This window comes from Engystomops pustulosus, unplaced genomic scaffold, assembly GCF_040894005.1.
Source record: "Engystomops pustulosus unplaced genomic scaffold, aEngPut4.maternal MAT_SCAFFOLD_85, whole genome shotgun sequence".
Classification (NCBI taxonomy): Eukaryota; Metazoa; Chordata; class Amphibia; order Anura; family Leptodactylidae; genus Engystomops; species Engystomops pustulosus.
In genome coordinates this window covers 1-26,300 of record NW_027284972.1, presented here as the reverse complement: position 1 = coordinate 26,300, position 26,300 = coordinate 1, and the positions used below count along the sequence as shown (strand labels likewise).

General features: G+C 56.5%; 1 protein-coding gene across 1 annotated transcript; it reads right to left on the bottom strand.

Moving 5' to 3' along the window:
* Positions 1-1,562: 1,562 nt before the first annotated feature.
* Positions 1,563-19,311, bottom strand: PSMD5 (proteasome 26S subunit, non-ATPase 5). Its single transcript, XM_072131523.1, has 7 exons — positions 19,161-19,311; positions 18,974-19,083; positions 13,019-13,161; positions 9,342-9,533; positions 9,027-9,136; positions 8,811-8,951; positions 1,563-2,047 (listed from the first exon to the last, which is right to left on the bottom strand). Exons 1-7 carry the CDS (start codon positions 19,197-19,199, stop codon positions 1,790-1,792), a joined length of 993 nt encoding a protein of 330 aa, XP_071987624.1. The 5' UTR covers positions 19,200-19,311; the 3' UTR covers positions 1,563-1,789.
* Positions 19,312-26,300: the final 6,989 nt, after the last annotated feature.

Genomic DNA, 26,300 nt, shown 5'->3' with positions numbered 1-26,300 from the left:
AGGGAGAGAGGGAGAGAAGGGGCCAGAGGGAGAGAGGGAGAGAAGGGGCCAGGGGGAGAGAGAGGGAGAGAGGGAGAGAAGGGGCCAGGGGGAGAGAGAGGGAGAGAGGGAGAGAAGGGGCCAGGGGGAGAGAGAGGGAGAGACGGGGCCAGGGGGAGAGAGGGAGAGACGGGGCCAGGGGGAGAGGGGCCAGGGGGAGAGAGGGAGAGACGGGGCCAGGGGGAGAGGGGCCAGGGGGAGAGGGGGAGAGAGGGGCCAGGGGGAGAGGGGGAGAGAGGGGCCAGGGGGAGAGAAGGGGCCAGGGGGAGAGAAGGGGCCAGGGGGAGAGAAGGGGCCAGGGGGAGAGAAGGGGCCAGGGGGAGAGAAGGGGCAGGGGGAGAGAGGGGGCAGGGGGAGAGAGGGGGCAGGGGGAGAGAGGGGGCAGGGGGAGAGAGGGGGCAGGGGGAGAGAAGGGGCAGGGGGAGAGAGGGGGCAGGGGGAGAGAGGGGGCAGGGGGAGAGAAGGGGCAGGGGGAGAGAAGGGGCAGGGGGAGAGAAGGGGCAGGGGGAGAGAAGGGGCAGGGGGAGAGAAGGGGCAGGGGGAGAGACGGAGAGGGGGCACGGGGCGAGACGGAGAGGGGGCACGGGGCGAGACGGAGAGGGGCCAGGGGGCGAGACGGAGAGGGGCCGGGGGGCGAGACGGAGAGGGGCCGGGGGGCGAGACGGAGAGGGGCCGGGGGGCGAGACGGAGAGGGGCCGGGGGGCGAGACGGAGAGGGGCCGGGGGGCGAGACGGAGAGGGGCCGGGGGGCGAGACGGAGAGGGGCCGGGGGGCGAGACGGAGAGGGGCCGGGGGGCGAGACGGAGAGGGGCCGGGGGGCGAGACGGAGAGGGGCCGGGGGGCGAGACGGAGAGGGGCCGGGGGGCGAGACGGAGAGGGGCCGGGGGGCGAGACGGAGAGGGGCCAGGGGGCGAGACGGAGAGGGGCCAGGGGGCGAGACGGAGAGGGGCCAGGGGGCGAGACGGAGAGGGGCCAGGGGGCGAGACGGAGAGGGGCCAGGGGGCGAGACGGAGAGGGGCCAGGGGGCGAGACGGAGAGGGGCCAGGGGGCGAGACGGAGAGGGGCCAGGGGGCGAGACGGAGAGGGGCCACGGGGCGAGACGGAGAGGGGCCGGGGGGCGAGACGGAGAGGGGCCGGGGGGCGAGAGGGAGAGGGGCCGGGGGGCGAGACGGAGAGGGGCCGGGGGGCGAGACGGAGAGGGGCCGGGGGGCGAGACGGAGAGGGGCCGGGGGGCGAGACGGAGAGGGGGCACGTGGGGGTACTCTGGCATTACTTTGGGCTGTGTAATCTTGTGCACTGCTGCAGGTTATCAATAATTAAATCACTGCTGTTTAAAGTCGCGGCATGACTAATCATTGCCAGTGGGCGCCGCTCTGTGAGATAATGCCATGCTGTCATACCACATACTGCCATACAACACGTTGCAGCTTAGATACTACAGCTTTATACTCATCATCCACATCCTCACACTTTCCAGAACTTTTGTGGGCATTCGGAGTGTACAACAACGGCATAAAGAGCAAGTTCAGCAGACGGATCTATTTACTGACAGCAAACAGAGATCTGGAGAAGACGGAGGAGTATGAGAGAAGATTACAAATCATCGTCTGGCCCCAAGAACTCGCTCTCTACCCAGAACCAGGAGTTCAGGCCCATCCCCAGGAGAACAGACGGCACAGGTTCCTGGATAGTGTCCTATAAGTGAGTGTTACACAGAGTGTCCAGCGGGGGCGCCAGCGTTCCTACATTCCCTACTCTGCTCCCTCCACGGCCACGGTGGACACGGCTCTGACGTAGTAGGGCCCCTCCCTGTGGTAGGCGCGCAGGCTCAGGTAGTGCTGGTTACCAAACACTTGTGCTGTGGATTTGGCGTTGATCAGAGCTTTCACCAGCTCAAACTTGGCGTCTTTAGAATCTTTGTCCGGGTCCACGGATCGGTCCACGATATACTCCACAAATCCCGGGCTGTCCACCATCATCCTCTGCGCCCAGGGCTGGTTAGCGATGGCCTAGATAAGACAGTACAACAACCCCTTAGTGGATTCCAGGAAAGCTGGGTGACAATATGGCCTCCACTACAGCGCTAGGACAGGAAAGGGGATCAGGTCCATTCTGGGTAAAGGAACATATTTCTCAAACACAAGATACGGGTCCAGCTGAAGTGACTGGTGGCACCTAGGAGCCACGCCGCGGGTGTGTGCCGCTCTTCTAGTCTACGGGGCACAGGCGGGTACAGTGTGCATCCGCGGGGTCTGTAGTCACTCTACTAGGGCTCAGTCATGGTCGTACATTCTGGGGTAGGATACTGCAATGTAATGACAGCGCCAATGGCTGCAGCCGCTCCGGACCAGGGAACAGACGCAGCACAGGAAGAGGAGGAACTTTACAACCACAAGTTAGCTTAAAATAGGGACAGCAACCAGAGAGCTGCAAGAGAGCGGGCATAGCAATAGGGACAATAGCCAGAGAGCTGCAAGAGAGCGGGCACAGCAATAGGGACAGCAACCAGAGAGCTGCAAGAGAGCAAGCACAGCAATAGGGACAATAGCCAGAGAGCGGGCACAGCAATAGGGACAATAGCCAGAGAGCTGCAAGAGAGCGGGCACAGCAATAGAGACAATAGCCAGAGAGCTGCAAGAGAGCGGGCACAGCAATAGGGACAGCAGCCAGAGAGCTGCAAGAGAGCGGGCACAGCAATAGAGACAATAGCCAGAGAGCTGCAAGAGAGCGGGCACAGCAATAGGGACAATAGCCAGAGAGCTGCAAGAGAGCGGGCACAGCAATAGGGACAATAGCCAGAGAGCTGCAAGAGAGCGGGCACAGCAATAGGGACAGCAGCCAGAGAGCGGGCACAGCAATAGGGACAGCAGCCAGAGAGCTGCAAGAGAGCGGGCACAGCAATAGGGACAATAGCCAGAGAGCTGCAAGAGAGCGGGCATAGCAATAGGGACAATAGCCAGAGAGCTGCAAGAGAGCGGGCATAGCAATAGGGACAGCAGCCAGAGAGCTGCAAGAGAGCGGGCACAGCAATAGGGACAATAGCCAGAGAGCTGCAAGAGAGCGGGCACAGCAATAGGGGCAGCAGCCAGAGAGCTGCAAGAGAGCGGGCACAGCAATAGGGACAATAGCCAGAGAGCTGCAAGAGAGCGGGCACAGCAATAGGGACAATAGCCAGAGAGCTGCAAGAGAGCGGGCATAGCAATAGGGACAATAGCCAGAGAGCTGCAAGAGAGCGGGCATAGCAATAGGGACAGCAGCCAGAGAGCTGCAAGAGAGCGGGCATAGCAATAGGGACAGCAGCCAGAGAGCTGCAAGAGAGCGGGCATAGCAATAGGGACAGCAGCCAGAGAGCTGCAAGAGAGCGGGCATAGCAATAGGGACAGCAGCCAGAGAGCTGCAAGAGAGCGGGCACAGCAATAGGGACAGCAGCCAGAGAGCTGCAAGAGAGCGGGCACAGCAATAGGGACAGTAGCCAGAGAGCTGCAAGAGAGCGGGCACAGCAATAGGGACAATAGCCAGAGAGCTGCAAAAGAGCGGGCACAGCAATAGGGACAATAGCCAGAGAGCTGCAAGAGAGCGGGCACAGCAATAGGGACAATAGCCAGAGAGCTGCAAGAGAGCGGGCACAGCAATAGGGACAGCAGCCAGAGAGCTGCAAGAGAGCGGGCACAGCAATTGGGACAGCAGCCAGAGAGCGGTCACAGCAATAGGGACAGCAGCCAGAGAGCTGCAAGAGAGCGGGCACAGCAATAGGGACAATAGCCAGAGAGCTGCAAGAGAGCGGGCACAGCAATAGGGACAATAGCCAGAGAGCTGCAAGAGAGCGGGCACAGCAATAGGGACAATAGCCAGAGAGCTGCAAGAGAGCGGGCACAGCAATAGGGACAATAGCCAGAGAGCTGCAAGAGAGCGGGCACAGCAATAGGGACAATAGCCAGAGAGCTGCAAGAGAGCGGGCACAGCAATAGGGACAATAGCCAGAGAGCTGCAAGAGAGCGGGCACAGCAATAGGGACAGCAGCCAGAGAGCTGCAAGAGAGCGGGCACAGCAATAGGGACAGCAGCCAGAGAGCTGCAAGAGAGCGGGCACAGCAATAGGGACAGCAGCCAGAGAGCTGCAAGAGAGCGGGCACAGCAATAGGGACAGCAGCCAGAGAGCTGCAAGAGAGCGGGCACAGCAATAGGGACAATAGCCAGAGAGCTGCAAGAGAGCGGGCACAGCAATAGGGACAATAGCCAGAGAGCTGCAAGAGAGCGGGCACAGCAATAGAGACAATAGCCAGAGAGCTGCAAGAGAGCGGGAACAGCAATAGGGACAGCAGCCAGAGAGCTGCAAGAGAGCGGGCACAGCAATAGAGACAGCAGCCAGAGAGCTGCAAGAGAGCGGGCACAGCAATAGGGACAGCAGCCAGAGAGCTGCAAGAGAGCGGGCACAGCAATAGAGACAATAGCCAGAGAGCTGCAAGAGAGCGGGCACAGCAATAGAGACAATAGCCAGAGAGCTGCAAGAGAGCGGGCACAGCAATAGAGACAATAGCCAGAGAGCTGCAAGAGAGCGGGAACAGCAATAGGGACAGCAGCCAGAGAGCTGCAAGAGAGCGGGCACAGCAATAGAGACAGCAGCCAGAGAGCTGCAAGAGAGCGGGCACAGCAATAGAGACAGCAGCCAGAGAGCTGCAAGAGAGCGGGCACAGCAATAGGGACAGTAGCCAGAGAGCTGCAAGAGAGCGGGCATAGCAATACGGACAGCAGCCAGAGAGCTGCAAGAGAGCGGGCACAGCAATAGGGACAATAGCCAGAGAGCTGCAAGAGAGCGGGCACAGCATTAGGGACAGCAGCCAGAGAGCGGGCACAGCAATAGGGACAGCAGCCAGAGAGCTGCAAGAGAGCGGGCACAGCAATAGGGACAATAGCCAGAGAGCTGCAAGAGAGCGGGCATAGCAATAGGGACAATAGCCAGAGAGCTGCAAGAGAGCGGGCATAGCAATAGGGACAATAGCCAGAGAGCTGCAAGAGAGCGGGCATAGCAATAGGGACAGCAGCCAGAGAGCTGCAAGAGAGCGGGCACAGCAATAGGGACAGCAGCCAGAGAGCTGCAAGAGAGCGGGCACAGCAATAGGGACAGCAGCCAGAGAGCTGCAAGAGAGCGGGCACAGCAATAGGGGCAGCAGCCAGAGAGCTGCAAGAGAGCGGGCACAGCAATTGGGACAGCAGCCAGAGAGCCGGCACAGCAATAGGGACAGCAGCCAGAGAGCTGCAAGAGAGCGGTCACAGCAATAGGGACAGCAGCCAGAGAGCTGCAAGAGAGCGGGCACAGCAATAGGGACAATAGCCAGAGAGCTGCAAGAGAGCGGGCACAGCAATAGGGACAATAGCCAGAGAGCTGCAAGAGAGCGGGCACAGCAATAGGGACAATAGCCAGAGAGCTGCAAGAGAGCGGGCACAGCAATAGGGGCAGCAGCCAGAGAGCTGCAAGAGAGCGGGCACAGCAATAGGGACAGCAGCCAGAGAGCTGCAAGAGAGCGGGCACAGCAATAGGGACAGCAGCCAGAGAGCTGCAAGAGAGCGGGCACAGCAATAGGGACAGCAGCCAGAGAGCTGCAAGAGAGCGGGCACAGCAATAGGGACAATAGCCAGAGAGCTGCAAGAGAGCGGGCACAGCAATAGGGACAATAGCCAGAGAGCTGCAAGAGAGCGGGCACAGCAATAGAGACAATAGCCAGAGAGCTGCAAGAGAGCGGGAACAGCAATAGGGACAGCAGCCAGAGAGCTGCAAGAGAGCGGGCACAGCAATAGGGACAGCAGCCAGAGAGCTGCAAGAGAGCGGGCACAGCAATAGGGACAATAGCCAGAGAGCTGCAAGAGAGCGGGCACAGCAATAGAGACAATAGCCAGAGAGCTGCAAGAGAGCGGGAACAGCAATAGGGACAGCAGCCAGAGAGCTGCAAGAGAGCGGGCACAGCAATAGAGACAGCAGCCAGAGAGCTGCAAGAGAGCGGGCACAGCAATAGGGACAGCAGCCAGAGAGCTGCAAGAGAGCGGGCACAGCAATAGGGACAGCAGCCAGAGAGCTGCAAGAGAGCGGGCACAGCAATAGGGACAATAGCCAGAGAGCTGCAAGAGAGCGGGCACAGCAATAGGGACAATAGCCAGAGAGCTGCAAGAGAGCGGGCACAGCAATAGGGACAATAGCCAGAGAGCTGCAAGAGAGCGGGCATAGCAATAGGGACAGCAGCCAGAGAGCTGCAAGAGAGCGGGCACAGCAATAGGGACAGCAGCCAGAGAGCTGCAAGAGAGCGGGCACAGCAATAGGGACAGTAGCCAGAGAGCTGCAAGAGAGCGGGCACAGCAATAGGGACAGCAGCCAGAGAGCTGCAAGAGAGCGGGCACAGCAATAGGGACAATAGCCAGAGAGCTGCAAGAGAGCGGGCACAGCAATAGGGACAATAGCCAGAGAGCTGCAAGAGAGCGGGCACAGCAATAGAGACAATAGCCAGAGAGCTGCAAGAGAGCGGGAACAGCAATAGGGACAGCAGCCAGAGAGCTGCAAGAGAGCGGGCACAGCAATAGGGACAGCAGCCAGAGAGCTGCAAGAGAGCGGGCACAGCAATAGGGACAATAGCCAGAGAGCTGCAAGAGAGCGGGCACAGCAATAGAGACAATAGCCAGAGAGCTGCAAGAGAGCGGGCACAGCAATTGGGACAGCAGCCAGAGAGCTGCAAGAGAGCGGGCACAGCAATAGGGACAGGTGGACAATAGATCTAGCACTATTAAGGTCCAACAGCACTGGTGCTGGGCCTAGTACTGACAGAGCCGCCAGTCACCACAAGGGACAGGACCAAGGGCCCATCTACAAATGTAACCAAAGGAGGCAAAACACAGAAATGGATACAGAGGTAACAAACTCCCTCCTGTCCCCCAGCTACAGATCATTCTGTTTTTGAGGGGTATTTGCCCTTTAGTTTGGTTTCTAGAGAATAGGTTGGTCCAGGGGGCATAGTCACACATGGTGGGCGCTCCCAGACCACCCACCATTTTGGTTTTGGCCATAATATCTCGGGAGATTCTTGGAGGTTTGTTGTTCAAGATGCAATTCCACCAACATCTGGACTAATCTGCAAAAAGGAACGAGACCTCATGTCCCCAGATTCCTGTAGCAGCCAAAATTCACCAGGGCTTAGACTTCCAGAAAGGCCGAAGCATTGTGGTAGGGATAATTAACTCAAGAGGCTGTCGACATAAGTTTTGGTTGCTATTAGTTTGTAGAAACCCTCCCGTCGTACGTCTGGGATACTTCTACAAGCTGCTCAGAGCCGGGGAACATTTTGGTTGGAGTCAGAGGTTTGTTTTAGAGACTTGGAAGCTTTATACAGCTCCATCACTACACGGGGACATCGGAGACCCCTCTATGATCTGTAGATCTGCTCCGGGGCTGGTGGGAGACTTAGGAGAGGGACATTTCTGCCTCTGGATGACATGTACAGATGATGGGTTCACCCTATGGAGGGGCAACAGCACAAAACTTTCACAAAAACACAAACCATACACTTACAAGTGCGATGCAAACAAATCAGCGCGCAGCCGTCATGGACTCCATAAAAATGGCCTCTAATAGCATTGTGCTCATCCGAAGGAAGAACCCGACACCTCAGAGTTAGGAGAAACCGCTCCACAACCACCGGACCTTCACAAGGGATGTCAGTGCAGGGAGCGTAGAACTCGCCTCAACCCAAAAGAGAACGTTCAGAATAATAGGAACAAACATCTCATCTAGGGCCCGACCAGATACAACCCAAAGAAGAGACCAGGGGATGGACAGTCCAGGGAACCGGCTCTCTACAAAACCAGCAGGGACCTTGCCACGTGGGTCCTGTGGTGCTTACCAGGCAAATAAAAGAGGCCTGGTATCGGTGACAGATTGGGGTATGACTATGGATAGGTACGCACTGGATTTTCTTCTGTGTTTAGGAGCAGACTTGTGTAATGGGACCTGGTGGGGGGATTTGTATTCAGGTCCGCGGTCACTACCTGTAGAAGAAGCACAAGACACCAGCTGCTGCACGGCTCCAACATGCAGGATGGGACCTCAGGAAGGGCGCTGGGTACTTCGGATGAAACCCACTAATGAAAACCTAGGCTTCAGCCGCTGCTTAGGAACCTATGAGGAACTGAAAAAGGACCCGAGATGGTACATATGGACGCCCATCAGAATGTACTGGCACTGGAGCACACAGTAGTAACTGATGACCCAGATGTGGATATTCAGCAGAACTGTGATGGTTAGAGAATGACTGAGCCCTAGTAGTGTTACTACAGGTGTCTACACAAAGCTTTATACACTACAGCTTGTACCTGAATGTAAGGGATCCATCACAACCACTCCAAGTAGATTTCAGAGATGCTGCAGATTATACAATTACTATGCTCCACATAAGGAAATATGGACGGGTAGTAAGCAGACATGGTGCCGGGGACGCACCACATGGAGTCACTGCCGCTCCCCGGCTTCATCCACACGCGAGGATGCTCCCTCCATCCACAGACCAATACAGGAGGAGCAGAGTCAGGTGACTGCTCCCAGGTGGGAGTGGAATACACAGGGACTGAGAAGAGGGGCGGCCGTCTTACAGTGTACACCCTAATAACCCCCCAAGTCTGAGCGCTGCTCCCCTCATACACTGCACTGCACCCGCAGCTTCCAGGTACCACCATTTATTTGTTTTGTGTCCAGATCTTACAGACCTTCCGTTCCTGATGATCCACCACCACTCACCGTGAAAACCTTGAGCGCGGCGCAGTGCAGCTCCGGGAAGGGCTGGGAGGCGATGCTGCGGAGCATCTCCAGGGGCCGGGAGCACAGGCTCCGGAACCAGGATTCAGCCATCGCTAGCAGGTCGTCTGTGTGCTGATCCGGCTGCAGGAGGAGATGATGATGAAGAAGAGAGATGGACCTAGGAGGGGGGAGCCACAGGGGGCGCCCTGGACCTACCGGCAAGAACATGATGGATGCCATGGCGTCCAGGCAGCGCACGCGCAGATCTGTAGGGGCGCTCCTCGCATGCTCTCCCAATCTCTGCAAAACATTATGAAACCTGGAACCTGGAGAAAGAAGAAAATCCCCGGAAATATTAGTAACAACCCACCGCCAGGAGCAAAGGCAACAAGAAGAAGGGTGAGCAGGAGGCAAGACACGGGAAGAGGAAACCAGGGGGGGCCACCTAATTACAGAGCCACTTACCTGTAGGAGTCCCGGGCCCTCTTCCTTCACCTCCCCCCAACCCCTTACAATGTCAGGAGAACTTACCTGTTTTCTGCAGGACTTGTTTCCCCTCTATATTAGAGCCCAGGACCCCCAGGGTGTCCACACCGACACCAACCATGGTGGTCTCGTGACCCTCTGCCATGTGCAGCACTTTCTGCAGGAAGGCCGGGTAACGCTCACAGATCTGCTGCGGACTGTCCAGGATCGCCAAATTACCAAAGAATTTCACCAGACCTAAAACCAAAAACAACATGAGCAGCAGAGACCAGGCAGGCGGGCAGCCCCAGAGCAGAGCAGAGACCAGGCAGGCGGGCAGCCCCAGAGCAGAGCAGAGACCAGGCAGGCGGGCAGCCCCAGAGCAGAGCAGAGACCAGGCAGGCGGGCAGCCCCAGAGCAGAGCAGAGACCAGGCAGGCGGGCAGCCCCAGAGCAGAGCAGAGACCAGGCAGGCGGGCAGCCCCAGAGCAGAGCAGAGACCAGGCAGGCGGGCAGCCCCAGAGCAGAGCAGAGACCAGGCAGGCGGGCAGCCCCAGAGCAGAGCAGAGACCAGGCAGGCGGGCAGCCCCAGAGCAGAGCAGAGACCAGGCAGGCGGGCAGCCCCAGAGCAGAGCAGAGACCAGGCAGGCGGGCAGCCCCAGAGCAGAGCAGAGACCAGGCAGGCGGGCAGCCCCAGAGCAGAGGCAGGCAGGCGGGCGGGCGGGCAGCCCCAGAGCAGAGGCAGGCAGGCGGGCGGGCGGGCAGCCCCAGAGCAGAGGCAGGCAGGCGGGCGGGCGGGCAGCCCCAGAGCAGAGGAAGGCAGGCGGGCGGGCGGGCAGCCCCAGAGCAGAGTCAGGCAGGCGGGCGGGCGGGCAGCCCCAGAGCAGAGGCAGGCAGGCGGGCGGGCGGGCAGCCCCAGAGCAGAGGCGGGCGGGCAGCCCCAGAGCAGAGCAGAGACGAGGCGGGCGGGCAGCCCCAGAGCAGAGCAGAGACGAGGCAGGCGGGCAGCCCCAGAGCAGAGCAGAGACGAGGCAGGCGGGCAGCCCCAGAGCAGAGCAGAGACGAGGCAGGCGGGCAGCCCCAGAGCAGAGCAGAGACGAGGCAGGCGGGCAGCCCCAGAGCAGAGCAGAGACGAGGCAGGCGGGCAGCCCCAGAGCAGAGCAGAGACGAGGCAGGCGGGCAGCCCCAGAGCAGAGCAGAGACGAGGCAGGCGGGCAGCCCCAGAGCAGAGCAGAGACGAGGCAGGCGGGCAGCCCCAGAGCAGAGCAGAGACGAGGCAGGCGGGCAGCCCCAGAGCAGAGCAGAGACGAGGCAGGCGGGCAGCCCCAGAGCAGAGCAGAGACGAGGCAGGCGGGCAGCCCCAGAGCAGAGCAGAGACGAGGCAGGCGGGCAGCCCCAGAGCAGAGCAGAGACGAGGCAGGCGGGCAGCCCCAGAGCAGAGCAGAGACGAGGCAGGCGGGCAGCCCCAGAGCAGAGCAGAGACCAGGCAGGCGGGCAGCCCCAGAGCAGAGCAGAGACGAGGCAGGCGGGCAGCCCCAGAGCAGAGCAGAGACGAGGCAGGCGGGCAGCCCCAGAGCAGAGCAGAGACGAGGCAGGCGGGCAGCCCCAGAGCAGAGCAGAGACGAGGCAGGCGGGCAGCCCCAGAGCAGAGACGAGGCAGGCGGGCAGCCCCAGAGCAGAGCAGAGACGAGGCAGGCGGGCAGCCCCAGAGCAGAGCAGAGACGAGGCAGGCGGGCAGCCCCAGAGCAGAGCAGAGACGAGGCAGGCGGGCAGCCCCAGAGCAGAGCAGAGACGAGGCAGGCGGGCAGCCCCAGAGCAGAGCAGAGACGAGGCAGGCGGGCAGCCCCAGAGCAGAGCAGAGACGAGGCAGGCGGGCAGCCCCAGAGCAGAGCAGAGACGAGGCAGGCGGGCAGCCCCAGAGCAGAGCAGAGACGAGGCAGGCGGGCAGCCCCAGAGCAGAGCAGAGACGAGGCAGGCGGGCAGCCCCAGAGCAGAGCAGAGACGAGGCAGGCGGGCAGCCCCAGAGCAGAGCAGAGACGAGGCAGGCGGGCAGCCCCAGAGCAGAGCAGAGACGAGGCAGGCGGGCAGCCCCAGAGCAGAGCAGAGACGAGGCAGGCGGGCAGCCCCAGAGCAGAGCAGAGACGAGGCAGGCGGGCAGCCCCAGAGCAGAGCAGAGACGAGGCAGGCGGGCAGCCCCAGAGCAGAGCAGAGACGAGGCAGGCGGGCAGCCCCAGAGCAGAGCAGAGACGAGGCAGGCGGGCAGCCCCAGAGCAGAGCAGAGACGAGGCAGGCGGGCAGCCCCAGAGCAGAGCAGAGACGAGGCAGGCGGGCAGCCCCAGAGCAGAGCAGAGACGAGGCAGGCGGGCAGCCCCAGAGCAGAGCAGAGACGAGGCAGGCGGGCAGCCCCAGAGCAGAGCAGAGACGAGGCAGGCGGGCAGCCCCAGAGCAGAGCAGAGACGAGGCAGGCGGGCAGCCCCAGAGCAGAGCAGAGACGAGGCAGGCGGGCAGCCCCAGAGCAGAGCAGAGACGAGGCAGGCGGGCAGCCCCAGAGCAGAGCAGAGACGAGGCAGGCGGGCAGCCCCAGAGCAGAGCAGAGACGAGGCAGGCGGGCAGCCCCAGAGCAGAGCAGAGACGAGGCAGGCGGGCAGCCCCAGAGCAGAGCAGAGACGAGGCAGGCGGGCAGCCCCAGAGCAGAGCAGAGACGAGGCAGGCGGGCAGCCCCAGAGCAGAGCAGAGACGAGGCAGGCGGGCAGCCCCAGAGCAGAGCAGAGACGAGGCAGGCGGGCAGCCCCAGAGCAGAGCAGAGACGAGGCAGGCGGGCAGCCCCAGAGCAGAGCAGAGACGAGGCAGGCGGGCAGCCCCAGAGCAGAGCAGAGACGAGGCAGGCGGGCAGCCCCAGAGCAGAGCAGAGACGAGGCAGGCGGGCAGCCCCAGAGCAGAGCAGAGACGAGGCAGGCGGGCAGCCCCAGAGCAGAGCAGAGACGAGGCAGGCGGGCAGCCCCAGAGCAGAGCAGAGACGAGGCAGGCGGGCAAGCCCTAGAGCAGAGCAGAGACGAGGCAGGCGGGCAGCCCCAGAGCAGAGCAGAGACGAGGCAGGCGGGCAGCCCCAGAGCAGAGCAGAGACGAGGCAGGCGGGCAGCCCCAGAGCAGAGCAGAGACGAGGCAGGCGGGCAGCCCCAGAGCAGAGCAGAGACGAGGCAGGCGGGCAGCCCCAGAGCAGAGCAGAGACCAAGCAGGCGGGCAGCCCCAGAGCAGAGCAGAGACGAGACAGGCGGGCAGCCCCAGAGCAGAGCAGAGACGAGGCAGGCGGGCAGCCACAGAGCAGAGCAGAGACGAGGCAGGCGGGCAGCCCCAGAGCAGAGCAGAGACGAGGCAGGCGGGCAGCCCCAGAGCAGGGCAGAGACGAGGCAGGCGGGCAGCCCCAGAGCAGAGCAGAGACCAGGCAGGCGGGCAGCCCCAGAGCAGAGGCAGGCAGGCGGGCAGCCCCAGAGCAGAGGCAGGCAGGCGGACAGCCCCAGAGCAGAGGCAGGCAGGCGGACAGCCCCAGAGCAGAGGCAGGCAGGCGGGCAGCCCCAGAGCAGAGGCAGGCAGGCGGACAGCCCCAGAGCAGAGGCAGGCAGGCGGGCAGCCCCAGAGCAGAGGCAGGCAGGCGGACAGCCCCAGAGCAGAGGCAGGCAGGCGGGCAGCCCCAGAGCAGAGGCAGGCAGGCAGCCCCAGAGCAGAGGCAGGCCACAAATCAGTCACCTGGCAGATACAACCCTGAGAGTGGGTCTGAGTCGGCTCCAACTAGAAGGTTAGAAATCCTGTCGATGACTCCTTGCTGTGCGAGATACTGACGCCCGTGGGGTGAGCCCGCCAGAGCGGTGACCATCTCTATACTGGTGACCCTGCAGGAGGAAACACAGGGTGAGAGACACCCGCCTCTGTGTACAGTGTATACTCCCCGGGGGGCTCTCTCCTCTGTGTATAGCGTATACTCCCCAGGGGGCCCTCTCCTCTGTGTATAGCGTATATACTCCCCGGGGGGCTCTCGCCTCTGTGCACAGTGTATACTCCCCGGGGGCTCTCTCCTCTGTATATAGCATATACTCCCCGGGGGGCTCTCTCCTCTGTATATAGCATATACTCCCCGGGGGGCTCTCTCCTCTGTGTACAGTGTATACTCCCCCTGTGTACAGTGTATACTCCCCGGGGGGCTCTCTCCTCTGTATATAGCATATACTCCCCGGGGGGCTCTCTCCTCTGTATATAGCATATACTCCCCGGGGGGCTCTCTCCTCTGTGTATAGCATATACTCCCCGGGGTGCTCTCTCCTCTGTGTACAGTGTATACTCCCCGGGGGGCTCTCTCCTCTGTGTATAGCATATACTCCCCGGGAGGCTCTCTCCTCTGTGTACAGTGTATACTCCCCGGGGGGCTCTCTCCTCTGTATATAGCATATACTCCCCGGGGGGCTCTCTCCTCTGTATATAGCATATACTCCCCGGGGGGCTCTCTCCTCTGTGTACAGTGTATACTCCCCGGGGGGCTCTCTCCTCTGTGTACAGTGTATACTCCCCGGGGGGCTCTCTCCTCTGTGTATAGTGTATACTCCCCGGGGGGCTCTCTCCTCTGTGTATAGTGTATACTCCCCGGGGGGCTCTCTCCTCTGTGTATAGTGTATACTCCCCGGGGGGCTCTCTCCTCTGTGTACAGTGTATACTCCCCGGGGGGCTCTCTCCTCTGTGTATAGCATATACTCCCCGGGAGGCTCTCTCCTCTGTGTACAGTGTATACTCCCCGGGGGGCTCTCTCCTCTGTATATAGCATATACTCCCCGGGGGGCTCTCTCCTCTGTATATAGCATATACTCCCCGGGGGGCTCTCTCCTCTGTGTACAGTGTATACTCCCCGGGGGGCTCTCTCCTCTGTGTACAGTGTATACTCCCCGGGGGGCTCTCTCCTCTGTGTATAGTGTATACTCCCCGGGGGGCTCTCTCCTCTGTGTATAGTGTATACTCCCCGGGGGGCTCTCTCCTCTGTGTATAGTGTATACTCCCCGGGGGGCTCTCTCCTCTGTGTACAGTGTATACTCCCCGGGGGGCTCTCTCCTCTGTGTATAGTGTATACTCCCGGGGGGCTCTCTCCTCTGTGTATAGCATATACTCCCCGGGGGGCTCTCTCCTCTGTGTACAGTGTATACTCCCCGGGGGGCTCTCTCCTCTGTGTATAGTGTATACTCCCGGGGGGCTCTCTCCTCTGTGTATAGTGTATACTCCCCGGGGGCTCTCTCCTCTGTATATAGCGTATACTCCCCGGGGGGCTCTCTCCTCTGTATATAGTGTATACTCCCCGGGGGGCTCTCTCCTCTGTGTATAGTGTATACTCCCCGGGGGCTCTCTCCTCTGTGTATAGTGTATACTCCCCGGGAGGCTCTCTCCTCTGTGTATAGTGTATACTCCCGGGGGGCTCTCTCCTCTGTGTATAGTGTATACTCCCGGGGGGCTCTCTCCTCTGTGTATAGTGTATACTCCCGGGGGGCTCTCTCCTCTGTGTATAGCGTATACTCCCCGGGGGGCTCTCTCCTCTGTATATAGCATATACTCCCCGGGGGGCTCTCTCCTCTGTGTACAGTGTATACTCCCCCTGTGTACAGTGTATACTCCCCGGGGGGCTCTCTCCTCTGTGTATAGTGTATACTCCCCGGGGGGCTCTCTCCTCTGTGTACAGTGTATACTCCCCGGGGGGCTCTCTCCTCTGTGTATAGCATATACTCCCCGGGAGGCTCTCTCCTCTGTGTATAGTGTATACTCCCGGGGGGCTCTCTCCTCTGTGTATAGCGTATACTCCCCGGGGGGCTCTCTCCTCTGTATATAGCATATACTCCCCGGGAGGCTCTCTCCTCTGTGTACAGTGTATACTCCCCGGGGGGCTCTCTCCTCTGTATATAGCATATACTCCCCGGGGGGCTCTCTCCTCTGTATATAGCATATACTCCCCGGGGGGCTCTCTCCTCTGTGTACAGTGTATACTCCCCGGGGGGCTCTCTCCTCTGTGTACAGTGTATACTCCCCGGGGGGCTCTCTCCTCTGTGTACAGTGTATACTCCCCGGGGGGCTCTCTCCTCTGTGTATAGTGTATACTCCCCGGGGGCTCTCTCCTCTGTATATAGTGTATACTCCCCGGGGGGCTCTCTCCTCTGTATATAGTGTATACTCCCCGGGGGGCTCTCTCCTCTGTATATAGTGTATACTCCCCGGGGGGCTCTCTCCTCTGTATATAGTGTATACTCCCCGGGAGGCTCTCTCCTCTGTGTATAGTGTATACTCCCGGGGGGCTCTCTCCTCTGTGTATAGCGTATACTCCCCGGGGGGCTCTCTCCTCTGTATATAGCATATACTCCCCGGGGGGCTCTCTCCTCTGTGTACAGTGTATACTCCCCCTGTGTACAATGTATACTCCCCGGGGGGCTCTCTCCTCTGTGTATAGTGTATACTCCCCGGGGGGCTCTCTCCTCTGTGTACAGTGTATACTCCCCGGGGGGCTCTCTCCTCTGTGTATAGCGTATACTCCCCGGGAGGCTCTCTCCTCTGTGTATAGTGTATACTCCCGGGGGGCTCTCTCCTCTGTGTATAGCGTATACTCCCCGGGGGGCTCTCTCCTCTGTATATAGCATATACTCCCCGGGGGGCTCTCTCCTCTGTGTAAAGTGTATACTCCCCGGGGGGCTCTCTCCTCTGTGTATAGCATATACTCCCCGGGAGGCTCTCTCCTCTGTGTAAAGTGTATACTCCCGGGGGGCTCTCTCCTCTGTGTACAGTGTATACTCCCCGGGGGGCTCTCTCCTCTGTGTATAGCGTATACTCCCCGGGGGGCTCTCTCCTCTGTGTATAGCGTATACTCCCCGGGGGGCTCTCTCCTCTGTGTATAGCGTATACTCCCCGGGGGGCTCTCTCCTCTGTGTATAGTGTATACTCCCCGGGGGGCTCTCTCCTCTGTGTACAGTGTATACTCCCCGGGGGGCTCTCTCCTCTGTGTATAGCATATACTCCCCGGGAGGCTCTCTCCTCTGTGTATAGTGTATACTCCCGGGGGGCTCTCTCCTCTGTGTATAGCGTATACTCCCCGGGGGGCTCTCTCCTCTGTATATAGCATATACTCCCCGGGGGGCTCTCTCCTCTGTGTTAAGTGTATACTCCCCGGGGGGCTCTCTCCTCTGTGTATAGCATATACTCCCCGGGGGGCTCTCTCCTCTGTATATAGCATATACTCCCCGGGGGGCTCTCTCCTCTGTATATAGCATATACTCCCCGGGGGGCTCTCTCCTCTGTGTAAAGTGTATACTCCCCGGGGGGCTCTCTCCTCTGTGTATAGCATATACTCCCCGGGAGGCTCTCTCCTCTGTGTAAAGTGTATACTCCCGGGGGGCTCTCTCCTCTGTGTACAGTGTATACTCCCGGGGGGCTCTCTCCTCTGTGTATAGCATATACTCCCCGGGGGGCTCTCTCCTCTGTGTATAGTGTATACTCCCCGGGGGGCTCTCTCCTCTGTGTATAGTGTATACTCCCCGGGGGGCTCTCTCCTCTGTATATAGCATATACTCCCCGGGGGGCTCTCTCCTCTGTGTATAGCGTATACTCCCCGGGGGGCTCTCTCCTCTGTGTATAGCGTATACTCCCCGGGGGGCTCTCTCCTCTGTGTATAGCGTATACTCCCCGGGGGGCTCTCTCCTCTGTGTATAGCGTATACTCCCCGGGGGGCTCTCTCCTCTGTGTATAGCGTATACTCCCCGGGGGGCTCTCTCCTCTGTGTATACTCCCCGGGGGGCTCTCTCCTCTGTGTATACTCCCCGGGGGGCTCTCTCCTCTGTATATAGCATATACTCCCCGGGGGGCTCTCTCCTCTGTATATAGCATATACTCCCCGGGGGGCTCTCTCCTCTGTATATAGCATATACTCCCCGGGGGGCTCTCTCCTCTGTATATAGCATATACTCCCCGGGGGGCTCTCTCCTCTGTATATAGCATATACTCCCCGGGGGGCTCTCTCCTCTGTGTACAGTGTATACTCCCCGGGAGGCTCTCTCCTCTGTGTATAGTGTATACTCCCCGGGGGGCTCTCTCCTCTGTGTATAGTGTATACTCCCCGGGGGGCTCTCTCCTCTGTATATAGCATATACTCCCCGGGGGGCTCTCTCCTCTGTGTACAGTGTATACTCCCCCTGTGTACAGTGTATACTCCCCGGGGGGCTCTCTCCTCTGTGTATAGTGTATACTCCCCGGGGGGCTCTCTCCTCTGTGTATACTCCCCGGGGGGCTCTCTCCTCTGTGTATACTCCCCGGGGGGCTCTCTCCTCTGTGTATACTCCCCGGGGGGCTCTCTCCTCTGTGTATACTCCCCGGGGGGCTTTCTCCTCTGTGTATAGTGTATACTCCCCGGGAGGCTCTCTCCTCTGTATATAGCGTATACTCCCCGGGGGGCTCTCTCCTCTGTGTATAGCGTATACTCCCCGGGGGGCTCTCTCCTCTGTGTATAGCGTATACTCCCCGGGGGGCTCTCTCCTCTGTGTATACTCCCCGGGGGGCTTTCTCCTCTGTGTACAGTGTATACTCCCCGGGGGGCTCTCTCCTCTGTGTATAGCGTATACTCCCCGGGGGGCTCTCTCCTCTGTGTATAGTGTATACTCCCGGGGGGCTCTCTCCTCTGTGTATACTCCCCGGGGGGCTCTCTCCTCTGTGTATACTCCCCGGGGGGCTCTCTCCTCTGTATATAGCATATACTCCCCGGGGGGCTCTCTCCTCTGTGTATAGTGTATACTCCCCGGGGGGCTCTCTCCTCTGTGTATACTCCCCGGGGGGCTCTCTCCTCTGTGTATAGTGTATACTCCCCCGGAGGCTCTCTCCTCTGTGTATAGCGTATACTCCCCGGGGGGCTCTCTCCTCTGTGTATACTCCCCGGGGGGGCTCTCTCCTCTGTGTATACTCCCCGGGGGGCTCTCTCCTCTGTGTATACTCCCCGGGGGGCTCTCTCCTCTGTGTATAGTGTATACTCCCCGGGAGGCTCTCTCCTCTGTGTATAGCATATACTCCCCGGGGGCTCACTCCTCTGTTTATAGCGTATACTCCCCGGGGGGCTCTCTCCTCTGTGTATAGCGTATACTCCCCGGGGGGCTCTCTCCTCTGTGTATAGTGTATACTCCCCGGGGGGCTCATTCCTCTGTGTATAGTGTATACTCCCCGGGGGGCTCTCTCCTCTGTGTATAGTGTATACTCCCCGGGGGGCTCTCTCCTCTGTGTATAGTGTATACTCCCCGGGGGGCTCTCTCCTCTGTGTATAGTGTATACTCCCCGGGGGGCTCATTCCTCTGTGTATAGTGTATACTCCCCGGGGGGCTCTCTCCTCTGTGTATAGTGTATACTCCCTGGGGGGCTCTCTCCTCTGTGTATAGTGTATACTCCCCGGGGGGCTCTCTCCTCTGTGTATAGTGTATACTCCCCGGGGGGGCTCTCTCCTCTGTGTATAGTGTATACTCCCCGGGAGGCTCTCTCCTCTGTGTATAGTGTATACTCCCCGGGGGCTCTCTCCTCTGTATATAGTGTATACTCCCCGGGGGGGCTCTCTCCTCTGTGTACAGTGTATACTCCCCGGGGGGCTCTCTCCTCTGTATATAGCATATACTCCCTGGGGGGCTCTGCGCACGCTATATAAGCCCCACCCACCTGAGCAGCACGTCCTCTGCGCTGAGCTCCTCCAGTAGCTGGGGAAGGATTGTGCTGCTCGCACAGAAGCCGAGGGATTCGGGGGACGCGGATGCGATCTCCACCACCAGCTGCAGAGAGAGACCAGACATAGTACAAGTCATGCAGGAACATGGGAAAGCTGGGTGCTGCCCCGGGGGATAATCACCTCATACACGCGGTAACGGACAACATCACTGACACCCATGAGCGACCTCAGATCCGCCAGCAAGGCACCGAACAGAAGCTGCAACCCGGGCGTAGAGCGGGCGATCCGGGCGAGCGAGGAGATGGCCTGAGGAGGAGCACAGCAACGTCATACTACACAGAGGACTGTACTACTACAACTAGTACTACTGCTTCTACTACTAGTATATCCACTACACAGAGGACTGTACTACTACAACTAGTACTACTACTACTGGTATATCCACTACACAGAGGACTGTACTACTACAACTAGTACTACTACTACTGGTATATCCACTACACAGAGGACTGTACTACTACAACTAGTACTACTACTACTGGTATATCCACTACACAGAGGACTGTACTACTACAACTAGTACTACTACTACTAGTATATCCACTACACAGAGGACTGTAGTACTACAACTAGTACTACTACTACTAGTATATCCACTACACAGAGGACTGTACTACTACAACTAGTACTACTACTACTGGTATATCCACTACACAGAGGACTGTACTACTACAACTAGTACTACTACTACTGGTATATCCACTACACAGAGGACTGTACTACTACAACTAGTACTACTACTACTAGTATATCCACTACACAGAGGACTGTAGTACTACAACTAGTACTACTACTACTAGTATATCCACTACACAGAGGACTGTACTACTACAACTAGTACTACTACTACTAGTATATCCACTACACAGAGGACTGTACTACTACAACTAGTACTACTACTACTGGTATATCCACTACACAGAGGACTGTACTACTACAACTAGTACTACTACTACTGGTATATCCACTACACAGAGGACTGTAGTACTACAACTAGTACTACTACTACTAGTATATCCACTACACAGAGGACTGTAGTACTACAACTAGTACTACTACTACTAGTATATCCACTACACAGAGGACTGTACTACTACAACTAGTACTACTACTACTAGTATATCCACTACACAGAGGACTGTACTACTACAACTAGTACTACTACTACTGGTATATCCACTACACAGAGGACTGTACTACTACAACTAGTACTACTACTACTAGTATATCCACTACACAGAGGACTGTACTACTACAACTAGTACTACTACTACTGGTATATCCACTACACAGAGGACTGTACTACTACAACTAGTACTACTACTACTAGTATATCCACTACACAGAGGACTGTACTACTACAACTAGTACTACTACTACTAGTATATCCACTACACAGAGGACTGTACTACTACAACTAGTACTACTACTACTGGTATATCCACTACACAGAGGACTGTACTACTACAACTAGTACTACTACTACTGGTATATCCACTACACAGAGGACTGTACTACTACAACTAGTACTACTACTACTGGTATATCCACTACACAGAGGACTGTACTACTACAACTAGTACTACTACTACTACTGGTATATCCACTACACAGAGGACTGTACTACTACAACTAGTACTACTACTACTACTGGTATATACACTACACAGAGGACTGTACTACTACAACTAGTACTACTACTACTGGTATATCCACTACACAGAGGACTGTACTACTACTACTACTAGTACTACTACTACTAGTATATCCACTACACAGAGGACTCTACTACTACAACTAGTACTACTAGTATATCCACTACACAGAGGACTGTACTACTACAACTAGTACTACTGCTTCTACTACTAGTATATCCACTACACAGAGGACTGTACTACTACAACTAGTACTACTACTACTACTGGTATATCCACTACACAGAGGACTGTACTACTACAACTAGTACTACTACTACTACTGGTATATCCACTACACAGAGGACTGTACTACTACAACTAGTACTACTACTACTAGTATATCCACTACACAGAGGACTGTACTACTACAACTAGTACTACTACTACTACTACTACTACTACTGGTATATCCACTACACAGAGGACTGTACTACTACAACTAGTACTACTACTACTGGTATATCCACTACACAGAGGACTGTACTACTACAACTAGTACTACTACTACTGGTATATCCACTACACAGAGGACTGTACTACTACAACTAGTACTACTACTACTAGTATATCCACTACACAGAGGACTGTACTACTACAACTAGTACTACTACTACTACTGGTATATCCACTACACAGAGGACTGTACTACTACAACTAGTACTACTACTACTGGTATATCCACTACACAGAGGACTGTACTACTACAACTAGTACTACTACTACTACTGGTATATCCACTACACAGAGGACTGTACTACTACAACTAGTACTACTACTACTACTGGTATATACACTACACAGAGGACTGTACTACTACAACTAGTACTACTACTACTGGTATATCCACTACACAGAGGACTGTACTACTACTACTACTAGTACTACTACTACTAGTATATCCACTACACAGAGGACTCTACTACTACAACTAGTACTACTAGTATATCCACTACACAGAGGACTGTACTACTACAACTAGTACTACTGCTTCTACTACTAGTATATCCACTACACAGAGGACTGTACTACTACAACTAGTACTACTACTACTGGTATATCCACTACACAGAGGACTGTACTACTACAACTAGTACTACTACTACTACTGGTATATCCACTACACAGAGGACTGTACTACTACAACTAGTACTACTACTACTACTGGTATATCCACTACACAGAGGACTGTACTACTACAACTAGTACTTCTACTACTGGTAGTATCTCCTGTACACAGGGGGAGGTGACACTACTGCTAGTATCTCCTGTACACAGGAGGAGGTGACACTACTGCTAGTATCTCCTGTACACAGGAGGAGGTGACACTACTGCTAGTATCTCCTGTACACAGGAGGAGGTGACACTACTGCTATCTCCTGTACACAGGGGGAGGTGACACTACTGCTAGTATCTCCTGTACACAGGAGGAGGTGACACTACTGCTAGTATCTCCTGTACACAGGGGAGGTGACACTACTGCTAGTATCTCCCTGTACACAGGAGGAGGTGACACTACTGCTAGTATCTCCTGTACACAGGAGGAGGTGACACTACTGCTAGTATCTCCTGTACACAGGGGGAGGTGACACTACTGCTAGTATCTCCTGTACACAGGGGGAGGTGACACTACTGCTAGTATCTCCTGTACACAGGAGGAGGTGACACTACTGCTAGTATCTCCTGTACACAGGAGGAGGTGACACTACTGCTAGTATCTCCTGTACACAGGGGGAGGTGACACTACTGCTAGTATCTCCTGTACACAGGAGGAGGTGACACTACTGCTAGTATCTCCTGTACACAGGAGGAGGTGACACTACTGCTAGTATCTCCTGTACACAGGAGGAGGTGACACTACTGCTAGTATCTCCTGTACACAGGAGGAGGTGACACTACTGCTAGTATCTCCTGTACACAGGGGGAGGTGACACTACTGCTAGTATCTCCTGTACACAGGGGGAGGTGACACTACTGCTAGTATCTCCTGTACACAGGGGGAGGTGACACTACTGCTATCTCCTGTACACAGGGGGAGGTGACACTACTGCTAGTATCTCCTGTACACAGGAGGAGGTGACACTACTGCTATCTCCTGTACACAGGAGGAGGTGACACTACTGCTAGTATCTCCTGTACACAGGAGGAGGTGACACTACTGCTAGTATCTCCTGTACACAGGGGGAGGTGACACTACTGCTAGTATCTCCTGTACACAGGGGGAGGTGACACTACTGCTAGTATCTCCTGTACACAGGAGGAGGTGACACTACTGCTAGTATCTCCTGTACACAGGGGGAGGTGACACTACCGCTATCTCCTGTACACAGGGGGAGGCGACACTACTGCTAGTATCTCCTGTACACAGGAGGAGGTGACACTACTGCTATCTCCTGTACACAGGAGGAGGTGACACTACTGCTATCTCCTGTACACAGGGGGAGGTGACACTACTGCTAGTATCTCCTGTACACAGGAGGAGGTGACACTACTGCTAGTATCTCCTGTACACAGGGGGAGGTGACACTACCGCTATCTCCTGTACACAGGAGGAGGTGACACTACCGCTATCTCCTGTACACAGGAGGAGGCGACACTACTGCTAGTATCTCCTGTACACAGGGGAGGTGACACTACTGCTAGTATCTCCTGTACACAGGAGGAGGTGACACTACTGCTAGTATCTCCTGTACACAGGAGGAGGTGACACTACTGCTAGTATCTCCTGTACACAGGGGGAGGTGACACTACTGCTAGTATCTCCTGTACACAGGAGGAGGTGACACTACTGCTAGTATCTCCTGTACACAGGAGGAGGTGACACTACTGCTAGTATCTCCTGTACACAGGAGGAGGTGACACTACTGCTAGTATCTCCTGTACACAGGAGGAGGTGACACTACTGCTAGTATCTCCTGTACACAGGAGGAGGTGACACTACTGCTAGTATCTCCTGTACACAGGAGGAGGTGACACTACTGCTAGTATCTCCTGTACACAGGAGGAGGTGACACTACTGCTAGTATCTCCTGTACACAGGAGGAGGTGACACTACTGCTAGTATCTCCTGTACACAGGAGGAGGTGACACTACTGCTAGTATCTCCTGTACACAGGAGGAGGTGACACTACTGCTAGTATCTCCTGTACACAGGAGGAGGTGACACTACTGCTAGTATCTCCTGTACACAGGGGAGGTGACACTACTGCTAGTATCTCCTGTACACAGGGGGAGGTGACACTACTGCTAGTATCTCCTGTACACAGGGGGAGGTGACACTACTGCTAGTATCTCCTGTACACAGGGGGAGGTGACACTACTGCTAGTATCTCCTGTACACAGGAGGAGGTGACACTACTGCTAGTATCTCCTGTACACAGGAGGAGGTGACACTACTGCTAGTATCTCCTGTACACAGGAGGAGGTGACACTACTGCTAGTATCTCCTGTACACAGGAGGAGGTGACACTACTGCTAGTATCTCCTGTACACAGGAGGAGGTGACACTACTGCTAGTATCTCCTGTACACAGGGGGAGGTGACACTACTGCTAGTATCTCCTGTACACAGGAGGAGGTGACACTACTGCTAGTATCTCCTGTACACAGGAGGAGGTGACACTACTGCTAGTATCTCCTGTACACAGGAGGAGGTGACACTACTGCTATCTCCTGTACACAGGAGGAGGTGACACTACTGCTAGTATCTCCTGTACACAGGAGGAGGTGACACTACTGCTAGTATCTCCTGTACACAGGAGGAGGTGACACTACTGCTAGTATCTCCTGTACACAGGAGGAGGTGACACTACTGCTAGTATCTCCTGTACACAGGAGGAGGTGACACTACTGCTAGTATCTCCTGTACACAGGAGGAGGTGACACTACTGCTAGTATCTCCTGTACACAGGAGGAGGTGACACTACTGCTAGTATCTCCTGTACACAGGAGGAGGTGACACTACTGCTAGTATCTCCTGTACACAGGAGGAGGTGACACTACTGCTAGTATCTCCTGTACACAGGGGGAGGTGACACTACTGCTAGTATCTCCTGTACACAGGGGGAGGTGACACTACTGCTAGTATCTCCTGTACACAGGAGGAGGTGACACTACTGCTAGTATCTCCTGTACACAGGGGGAGGTGACACTACTGCTAGTATCTCCTGTACACAGGAGGAGGTGACACTACTGCTAGTATCTCCTGTACACAGGAGGAGGTGACACTACTGCTATCTCCTGTACACAGGGGGAGGTGACACTACTGCTAGTATCTCCTGTACACAGGGGAGGTGACACTACTGCTAGTATCTCCTGTACACAGGGGGAGGTGACACTACTGCTAGTATCTCCTGTACACAGGAGGAGGTGACACTACTGCTAGTATCTCCTGTACACAGGAGGAGGTGACACTACTGCTAGTATCTCCTGTACACAGGGGAGGTGACACTACTGCTAGTATCTCCTGTACACAGGAGGAGGTGACACTACTGCTAGTATCTCCTGTACACAGGGGGAGGTGACACTACTGCTAGTATCTCCTGTACACAGGGGAGGTGACACTACTGCTAGTATCTCCTGTACACAGGAGGAGGTGACACTACTGCTAGTATCTCCTGTACACAGGGGGAGGTGACACTACTGCTAGTATCTCCTGTACACAGGAGGAGGTGACACTACTGCTAGTATCTCCTGTACACAGGGGGAGGTGACACTACTGCTAGTATCTCCTGTACACAGGAGGAGGTGACACTACTGCTAGTATCTCCTGTACACAGGGGAGGTGACACTACTGCTAGTATCTCCTGTACACAGGAGGAGGTGACACTACTGCTAGTATCTCCTGTACACAGGGGAGGTGACACTACTGCTAGTATCTCCTGTACACAGGAGGAGGTGACACTACTGCTAGTATCTCCTGTACACAGGAGGAGGTGACACTACTGCTAGTATCTCCTGTACACAGGAGGAGGTGACACTACTGCTAGTATCTCCTGTACACAGGAGGAGGTGACACTACTGCTAGTATCTCCTGTACACAGGAGGAGGTGACACTACTGCTAGTATCTCCTGTACACAGGGAGGAGGTGACACTACTGCTAGTATCTCCTGTACACAGGGGGAGGTGACACTACTGCTAGTATCTCCTGTACACAGGAGGAGGTGACACTACTGCTAGTATCTCCTGTACACAGGAGGAGGTGACACTACTGCTAGTATCTCCTGTACACAGGAGGAGGTGACACTACTGCTAGTATCTCCTGTACACAGGAGGAGGTGACACTACTGCTAGTATCTCCTGTACACAGGAGGAGGTGACACTACTGCTAGTATCTCCTGTACACAGGAGGAGGTGATCACTACTGCTAGTATCTCTGTACACAGGAGAGGTGACACTACTGCTAGATCTCCGAGTGAACTACTGCTAGTATCTCCTGTACACAGGAGGAGGTGACACTACTGCTAGTATCTCCTGTACACAGGGGGAGGTGACACTACTGCTAGTATCCTCCTGTACACAGGAGGAGGTGACCACTACTGCTAGTATCTCTGTACAACAGGGGAAG